Here is a 9686-nt window from a genome sequence, read left to right on the forward strand (position 1 = left end):
AACCGTGCTCAGTTTTGCAAGGGGTTTGCACAGAATCCCTTGCAAAAACAAAATGGGAAAAAACCATCTTGCACCTGCCATTGTAACATCAGGTGATTGATAGGGAGCCACACCCACCTGTCAAATAAGGCTGCTGAGGCTGATCCTGATAGGGGTCAGGCCTGTGGAGTCAGAAAGGTTCCCCACCCCTGCCCCAAGCTATCAGAGTAAAAGAGGTGGTTCAATAATTTTTAACACTGAAGCTCCTACATTAATCATCCTGCCTGAACAGCAGATACCTTACCTGGCACTGCATTTTACTCTTTCACATTTCTGTTGGCCTCAGTTTGGCCGAGATCCTTGTAGAATCATTTCCAGAAATACTTTCCTTGCTTGGACTGGAAGACAGCACTCTAGTTGCACATGCTGCTCTCGTCTTCCTTCCTGTACCTATGGATATTGGAATGCACATTGGATAGCAGTGGAGCAGTATATTCATAGAACTAACTGTGGCCATGATCCTGAGGTTCTTTACCAGGGGTAGGCAACCTAACGCCCGTGGGCCAGATGCGGCTCAATTGCCTTCTCAATCCTGCTCGCGGACAGTCCAGGAATCAGCATGTTTTTGTTAGCATACACGCAGAAGACCTGGGCCACCAAGCCCCCCCCCCCCCGGTAAGCATCTGCCGGGTGTCGTCTTCTCCCTCCGGTAGCCAACTGTAACACGATCCAGGCTCTGCAGAGTTTATCCAGCTTTAGCGTGGTTTGGCAGCAGCAGCAACAAGAAGAAACTCAGAGAAGTACAGTACTTGCATATTTACAAGCGTTTATTCTAAAGCATCTCAGAAGATACACCAAACGTTTTTTTCTTCATCAGCAAAGTGAAAGCAACTGAACTAACATTACAATAGTACAACAAACGGAAGTATACATCATGTGACACATTCAACATCCTCTTCCAAGCCTGTTCCTGTTTAAGGTGGAACAGAATCTACTATGAAATCCTAAGTTTTTACATGAGTAGAATGTGTCCTTTTATTTAAAATGTATATCTAGGTTGTTTGTTGGGCCTGCCTGGTGTTTTTACATGAGCAGAATGTGTGCTTTTATTTGAAATGCACCTCTGGGTTATTTGTGGGGCATAGGAATTTGTTCGTTTCCCCCCACCCCCACCCCCAAATATAGTCTAGTCCACCACATGGTCTGAGGGATGGTGGACTGGCCCACAGCTGAACAAAGGTTGCTGACCCCTGTTCTTTATCCTATGATAAAGTGACTGGTGTTGCCCAGAACTGAATTGGATTAAGTATGGAGGCGCTCTAATTTAAAGATCACCAGAATACTGTGAATAATGACAATATTACATAAAGTGTCTTTCTGATAAAGCGCTGTACAAATTAAACCAAACCACAGGTTCTTGCATCTAGGGGCTCCACATAGCACCTAAAGTAGTTATCTGGTATAGTTAATGGCACTTCTTAAGTCTGACACGGGTGGCGCTGTGGGTTAAACCACAGAGCTTAGGGCTTGCCGATCAGAAGGTCGGCGGTTCGAATCCCCGTGACGGAGTGAGCTCCCATTGCTCAGTCCCAGCTCCTGCCAACCTAGCAGTTCAAAAGCACGTCAAAGTGCAAGTAGATAAATAGGTACTGCTCTGGCGGGAAGGTAAACGGTTTTTTCGTGTGCTGCTCTGGTTCGCCAGAAGCGGCTTTGTCATGCTGGCCACATAACCTGGAAGCTATACGCCGGCTCCCTCGGCCAATAATGTGAGATGAGCGCCACAACCCCAGAGTCGGTCACGACTGGTCAGGGGTCCCTTTCCCTTTAAGTCTGACATCTCCTGTCACCTCTTAAATGGCCCCTAAAATATCCCCCCTTTCTCCCTTGCTTCCCACTTTGCCCATCAGCAGGGGCGTACCCAGGATCAAAACTAGGGGGGGGCAAGGCACGGGAGGGGAGGGGCCACAACGTGGGAACGTGGGCGGGGCTACGGAGAATGATGATGATGGTGATGATGACGTAAGAATAAAAATGAAAATAATAAAAATAACGTATCCTCGCAGCGCCTGGCTCTCGTTCTAGATCCCAGCCCGGCCGCCGCCTCCTCCTCCTCCCTGCCTGGTGCCTTCCTCCTCAAGAGGAAGCCTTTCTGGGGGCGGGGGGCAGCCTTCTCCGCCGACAGAGGCGGCCTGGAAGTGAGCGCTGAGGCAACTCTCTCTTCTCCCTCCGCCGGGGCGTCAGGCTTGGGGCCTCTTCTTCCGTGGGTGCCAGCGATCGCTAAAGATCGCGGCGGCGGCAGCAGCACTCCTGGCGGGCGCGGCGACATCACACCTGGCAGCCGCGGGTGAACCACGCGGTGGAGGGCAGGCGCCCAGGAGCACGACCACTGGCAACTATAGAGACGCCGCAGCGCCGACAGCCCTGACAGCAAGCCCGGGGCGGAAGCAGCCGCGCTCCCTCCCAGCTCCTGCCGAGCTCCCAAGGAGTGCAGGAGCACCGGCGGCGCACCTGGCGGCCGCAGGTGAAACATGCAGAGGAGGGAGGCCCAGGGCAGGCGCCCAGGAGCGCGGCCTCTGGCAACTACAGAGACGCCGCAGCGCCGACGGCCCCACCAGCAAGCCCGGGGCGGAAGCAGCCGCGCTCCCTCCCAGCTCCTGCCGAGCTCCCAAGGAGCGCGGCAGCGTCAGTGGCGCACCTGGCGGCCGCGGGGAAACCATGCGGTGGAGGGAGGCCGAGGGCAGGCTGTAGCACGGAGCTCGGCCACCTCTCGGGAAGCTGGAGGGCGCAGCGCGGCGGGCGGGAACGCCGAATCCGCGCTCCGCCGGGCTGTGCTCCGCCTCCGCCTCCACCTCTGCCCACCAACCCCGCTGGCCCTGCTTCTAGGTAAGGGCAGCTGCCCTCACTTGCCCCGTGCTGGGTACGCCCATGCCCATCAGTACTGCTTTTGCCGCCTTATCCCTTGTCCTTTGTTTGGGTTACTCCCCCATTACTTTTTCCTTCCCATTTCCCTTTGTGTTTCTTGTTAATTGTAAGCAGAGCCCTGCAACTTTTAATTCCGTGTGCAGGTATGCAGGTTGGATTTGATTTAAATCAAATCAATTTAAATCACTACTCAGTAAGACTTTATTTAAATCATTTTTTTACAGAAAGACTCATTCTTGCTGGTATAATCATAATATTTACAACCAGATGGAGGTTTCATTTTTGGAATAATAAATTTTTACAGTTATATCAAAAATTACTGATTTGTTTATACTATTAGAAATACATAGACAGATAATTATGAAATTATTGTGAGGTTTAATAAGTTAACTATTAATATTTTGACAATTTTTCTGGTGTACTTTATTGGAAGGAGAAAAATATTCATTTCCTTAACAATTTAGACAATTTATTTAACTAAAACAGTAATATTATAGCATATGTATCCATGTTTGTTAACCAATGTGGTTAAACAATTAGACTGAGTTTTAGTACACATGAAAAACTTAAAACAAATCCTTATTTCCTAATGAATAGCCTTTGGGCTATAATGTAACTTAAATAGAAAACTCTCTTTAGAAAGATTTTTCTTCCAAAAGAATTTTATTTTAAAAATCTGATTAAAATAAAACCAAAATCTGATTTTTTTATTTTAAATCATTTATTTCTATCCACCCTGCATGTATATTTTCCTAGGGCTTTATCAGCACAGTCACTGTTAAAGGTCAATCATTCCTTCAAGAAGGGGGGGGAGTTTTCAGAGAATAAGGTCGATATTCTGTTGGGGGGGAAATTATCCTCTCTCCCTCCCACCTTTTTTAACAGGCTGACCTTCAAGCTTTGCCACATATACTGGAATTGGCCAGGAACCATCAGAGTGCCAGCTCCTTGCAAGTATGCTCACAAGTTGGCCTTTCTCTCAGGTCAAATTCTACACCATGAACCAGCAATTGAGCTCAGTGAAAAGCTCTTCTTCCTATAGTTTCTCCAGCCAGTTGACTCCAGCCAGGAGCATGGAGAATGCAGTCCCCCAAGGCAGAGACGAGGAGGAAATCTCTTCCTGAATCACACTGTTGGACAGCACATACTGCCCACACGTGAGCCCTGCAGCAGCTGTTAGCGTCCTCGGTCTTATACATGTTTACTTCAAAGTGAAAACCCAACTATTCTTCAAATTTCAGCAGTTTGTAACAAGTAATAAATGGTAACCTAATTTCAGCAAAATAGCTAATAGCTGGCAACTATTTTAACTTTGTGAATACTGCCTAGAATTTTCATTTTTGTGTTATTGTGTATGTTCAGTTAATACATATCTTGCTTTAGTTTTAATAGGTGGTTATAATACTAGAAAACTTTTTTTAAAAAAACAACAACAACCCATGGACATTCCCCAAGTATCTAAAGATTTTTCAGTTGGATTATTTAAAGTTTTCCTATAGTTATATACTTTAACCTTAATACTATCATGTTCTTTAAATGGAAACGTGTCTTTTTTCTCTTTTTGTTAAAGGTAAAAATTCCTTTGTTAGGCTGGAATAAAAACAAAACTTTCTATATTTATCTGGCTGAACTAACTTTATGTAGTCTCCATACCAGTAAATGTCTGTTTTTGCAAGTTGCTCTGTATTGACTATGTAGATTGTGAGTTGTTTAACATAGTTAAATCTCTGAAATGAAGAATATTTTCAACCAGATTTCAGATGCATTGCCAAAGATTCTGGATATCCATATTCACTGTGCGGCCAGTATAGTTACAGCAAGCTTTGGAGTTGAAGCAGGCTAAATATTCAAGTAAAGAAATTAAAAATCTACATTGACCAGCTAGCTTTTCACAATTAATAAAGTGTGTTCTTCACAAGAGGGGGCAGTGTAGTGCCAGAAATGTAGGGTAAGTTACTGGTTGGCATATAAATGTAGGCATCCACCCAAAAACTAAGGCTCCCTAATTATTGCTAGGCAATAGTGCTAAGTTGTGCCTGCCTTCAGCCGATAAAAAGCAAGCTTTCAGTGGAAGCATGTGTGGATACAGTTTCTAACGAAACTCCCTAAGTATACTTTAAGATATCTGCTTTGCCTAATGTGCCTACTATCTAAATCAGGCATCCCCAAACTCAGCCCTCCAGATGCTTTGGGACTACAATTCCCATCATCCCTGACCACTGGTCCTGTTAGCTAGGGATGATGGGAGTTGTAGCCCCAAAATATCTGGAGGGCCGAGTTTGGGGATGCCTGATCTAAATCATGTGGACGTGTGATATAAAACTTTCTTACTCTGTCTTCCAACCAGGTGTGGCAAGCAGGAGTCAGAGCAGCTTCATTATGAAGGGGTGACTTGAGCTAAGCTTCAGCTGGCCCCTTGTAAGCAGAATCCTATTATGCTTTGCTGTCCGCAAACAATTGTATTTATTTCTGTAAACCCCCGCCCCCGCCCCCCAAAAAACCCTGGGAGAAACAGCTTGACTATTCGATTTATTTTATTTGCTTATTTCATAAAATTTATACAATGCTTGAGTGACTTAAAAAAGAAAACCTCAAAGCAGTTTACAATGGGCTTCCACACATCCCTAAGAATGAGCAAAGAATGGACAACTCCAACGGCTGGCCTGTGCATTCTCCTCCTCATTGCAGTACTACTTGTTAACTCTGTCTGCCGTCAGAAAATGGGTATGGAGAATGGTAGTTTCCCTCAACACTTAAGGAAGGAGTGGCCCCGGGGGCCCTCAGGTTGGAGGGAATGAGGGGGCCACAATGCCAGGGGAATTTCCTCGCTGTTGGGGCAATGGCAGCCGCAGGGGTCTCCACCTGAGGAATGCACCAGCCATGGATGGAGCCTCCTGGGCAGCTCAGGGACCGCATCCTAGAGAACATCTCACTCTCCATCAAGAAGTTTCAAAGCTACTTCGCTGTTTGCAAGGATGAATCTCCAGCCATTGGAAACCACAACAAGGTCCTGCAGCAGCTCTATGAGCACCTTGACCATGCGCTACTGTATGGGCTACAAGATCTCCCTTCAAGCTCCTAGGCCTTGGCAGTCCATTTCACTTGCTGAGAAGCCATTGAGCAAATCAAAGTCCTGGAGCATGTGGCCACCAGCTTCGGGTGCAGCTGAGCGTGGCTGTACCTGGGTCTCAACGAAAACTCCCTTGAGAGGTAACTGCGTCTTGCCCAGGAGAACCTGAGTCTGCAGCCACCACCATTTTACCCTCTTCCTCACACTGACCTCTGGCTTGGAGTTCATCCGCTTTCATTTAGACCTGGCACACTACATGCCAGATTACTACAAGCCTCAGTACCTGCTGCACTTCCAGGACCGCCTGCCCAGTTCAGTCAACCTCTCCCTCAACTCATTCAGCTCCATCACCTCCACCAACCTGGAATGGGATGGCAGTGCCATCACCCCCTCCTGTAAGGATGGAGACCTGATGGACACCTTAAGCTGCTCACATTCCACAGCCTCTGAGGTGAACAGCTGCCAAGCGTCAGCCAAGAGCCCAATGCAGCAGCGCTACAACTCAATGAGAAGGCGGAAGCGGTGTCCTCCATTGAGACTCTCAGGACAAGGCGGACCTCACAGCAACAGAGGGCATGGATCAATCTGAGAACTGCATGGAGCTGGAGGATGGAAAGGGAAAGGGACCCCTGACCATTAGGTCCAGTCATGACCGACTCGGGGGTTGCGGTGCCCATCTCGCATTATTGGCCGAGCGAACCGACGTACAGCTTCCAGGTCATGTGGCCAGCATGACAAAGCCGCTTCTGGCAAACCAGCACACGGAAGCGCCATTTACCTTCCCATAGCTGCCAAGTTTTCCCTTTTCTCACGAGGAAGCCTATTCAGCATAATGGAATATCCGTTTAAAAAAGGGATAACTTGGCAGCTATGCCTTCCTGCTTGGAGCAGTACCTATCTACTTGCACTTTGACGTGCTTTCAAACTGCTAGGTTGGCAGGAGCTGGGACAGAGCAATGGGAGCTCACTCCGTTGTGGGGATTCGAACCGTCGACCTTCTGATCAGCAAGACCTAGGCTCTGTGGTTTAACCCACAGCGCCACCCGCGTCCCCTAAATAGACGGCAGGCAAAAAGAGAAAGGTCAAATCCGAGGAGGTCAGATTGGAAAAGGCCTCCAGTGCAACTCCCAGCTCTTCTGCAACCCAGACTGGAACTCAAGGGGCAGGTGAGGGGGACAAGTCAGGTGCTGGAGCCAATCTGGAGGCCAATCCAGAAGTCAGCAGTGAGAGGAGCCCCGCCCTTCCCCAGCTGGGGCTGTGCATCCCTAAGATGAAGAACATCTCCATGGAGAGGGTGGGACAGTCTCTGAGCAAGGTGATTGGCTCACTGGACGATGCCAGTGGGTAGAGCAGCTGCCTCAAGACCCCCAACCAGTCCTTTCAAACTGTCTGGGCAGGGGAGGCCCTTTCAGAGGGGCCACCCTCTGGCACTGTTAGTTGAGGGGGTTTCAGCCCCCATGGATTTCTCTTGCCTTTACATTGAGAGTCCAAATGTTCCTGCAGCAGGTGGTGACCACCATGGCACTGCAGGGGATGGCCAACTGTCACATGTTCCTGGTGGCCCTCAAGCTGCTGGACAAGAGGAGGAAGGAGGAAGTGCATACCGGTAAGCAGAAGAAGAGACAGCTGGGCCACATATAGCAATGGACTTGCAGGAGGAGGTTCAGGCAATGAGTATGGAGGCCCTCAGTAGGCTAAGGGGAGACTGGGCCAGCCCCTCTCCAAGCAGCGCCATGAGAAGAAAACCAGGGAAGCCCTTCGGAGACAACCCACCCCTCCCGAGTTCAGGGTAGACAACAACTACTTGTTGCTTCTAATGTTCCATGTCTTCTGGGAGAATGAGGAGTAGCTGTTCTGGATGATCTACATGAGTTCTGAGCTTTTCTATGTGCTGCTGACCGACTGCTACATCTACTTCTGCCGCAAAGGAGCCGCTGAAAAGCCAGGCATGGTAGAGGAGGCAGTTTCCTATAATGAGCAGGACTGGATCTCATTGGGCCTGGATCAACAGACGAGGAGCTTGGTCTGCACCAACCGCAGGAAGCAATTCCTTATGGACATGACTGACATCACCCTGACCAAGTTTTTCCTGGTGTACCTCAAGTCATCCATGTTCAAAGGTTGCTGGGAGCCATCGTGTGCCAGCACCCTGACAGACACTGCCATGGAGAAGTTGGCGCTGGCCAAGTTTGTGGCTCAGGAATCTAAGCAAGAGACCTTGGGTGTGATAGTCTGCTTCTATGGTCTGATCCACTGGGAAGACCCCATGGGCAAGACTTTGGGACTGGTCCCCTTGGACTACACGCTGGCTGAGCACTCCATCATAAAATAAGGCACCCTGAACTACAAGGCAGGCATGAACTACCTGGGCAAGGAGAAGTGGAAGACTGCTACCTGGTGCTCAGCAACTGCATCTTGTACCAATAGCTGGCCACTGGTAAGTTGGCAGGCATGGTCTTTGTCTCCACAGAGGCTGGCCAGCGATACTGTATTTTGGTATTTGCCCAGGACTGCAAGCTGTACCTGCCCTCCTGGGTGCTCTGTTTTAGCTGCACAGTGGAACTGGAGAGGTTCCTTCTGGTGTTGGACACTATGTGGAAAAGCCCCTACCAGGTCAACCTTCTGCATAAGCCGATTGAGGACGGTTCTGTCTGGAAGAAGTGCGAGGATGCCCTGAGCTTGATCCACAACACCTGGCAGTGGATTGGCAGCCTGTGCTGTGGGTGGGCTTCCTGGGACCCCTGGTGTTAGCCTACTGACAGGCAAGGAGCTGCCAGGCAAGAACTCTGCAGGAGCCTCTTGGTGTTGGCCTTCTTCACAAGCCAGAGGCTGCTTGAAGCTAGGGCTGCCTAGCTGCTAGCAGAACCGAGCTGGAGACAAAGTGCGCGTGCACACACACACACACACACACACACACACACACAAAAAAAAATAGGCCAACAAACCACTATAATCCTCAAGCAGCCTCCACCAGGGCCAGATCCTGTAGCATCTCACCTTCTCTCGCTGCATCTTGGCTGGAAGTTACAGTACAACGGCTGCTAGCAGTGGTGAGCAGGATTGGTTTGTCAATGCTCAGCTGGCAGGCTCTCCCATGCCCTCTGCTCCCTTGGGGACCAGGCTACGGGTCCTCACAGGAGCCTGGTGGTGGGGCCTCCTTTTTGAAGATGGTAATCTCTTATGCTCTAGGCAGGGAGGTCTGGAACTGTTCCACACTTAAGATGCAGTGTGGCTGGGACATGCCGGACACCTTGCCAGGTCTTGCCCCACTTTCACCCCACCTTGAGGTACAGACAAACCGCCTGCTGCTCTCCCACCTCTCCTTGGTCCCTCTCTGGATGTTGTCGTTTTGTGACATGATCTCCACCTGTTTCTAGTCCCTCTGCCCTGGTCTCGGCGGGCTAATGGGCAAATCTGGCGCAGTGGATTGAGCCTCTGCCATTTCCTTAACAAAGCTGAGAGAGCAGCCAGATTAGGAGGAAGCCTGAGCGGAGTGGAGTTTCTGAGTAAAGGGCCTGTTGCAAGGAATGGGCTTTGATGTGCTGAGGTCATCCAGCTTTCTCCTCTCCTCTCCTCCTAGCCCCCCTGCAAACCAGAGAAGCTTTCTCACCTGGGGGGCTACCCTGGCCGCTGCTGGTCCCCACAGAGTCTGTGCGAATCCTGCCTCTTCACATTCCTGTTCTATAGCAGGAGGGGAGTCCCTCTGTGCTTCCTC

General features: G+C 49.6%; 1 protein-coding gene and 1 pseudogene across 2 annotated transcripts in view; both read left to right on the forward strand.

The window, feature by feature from the left end:
- The window catches only part of PIWIL2 (piwi like RNA-mediated gene silencing 2), a 53763-nt gene extending 49111 nt beyond the window's left edge, over window positions 1-4652 (forward strand). Inside the window, exon 23 of one of the 2 annotated variants that reach the window (XM_035140125.3) lies at window positions 3787-4652. In XM_035140125.3, coding sequence (XP_034996016.3) covers window positions 3787-3943 — 157 coding nt within the window. In that variant the 3' untranslated portion in view covers window positions 3944-4652. The remainder of the gene's footprint in view (window positions 1-3786) is intronic. The other variant, XM_088658245.1, reaches the window with a different exon arrangement.
- A 741-nt stretch (window positions 4653-5393) lies between these two features.
- On the forward strand, window positions 5394-8858 carry LOC118096802 (pleckstrin homology domain-containing family M member 2 pseudogene; annotated as a pseudogene).
- The last annotated feature ends 828 nt before the right edge of the window (window positions 8859-9686 follow it).

This window comes from Zootoca vivipara, chromosome 14 (assembly GCF_965207765.1).
Source record: "Zootoca vivipara chromosome 14, rZooViv2.hap1.1, whole genome shotgun sequence".
Lineage (NCBI taxonomy): Eukaryota > Metazoa > Chordata > Lepidosauria > Squamata > Lacertidae > Zootoca > Zootoca vivipara.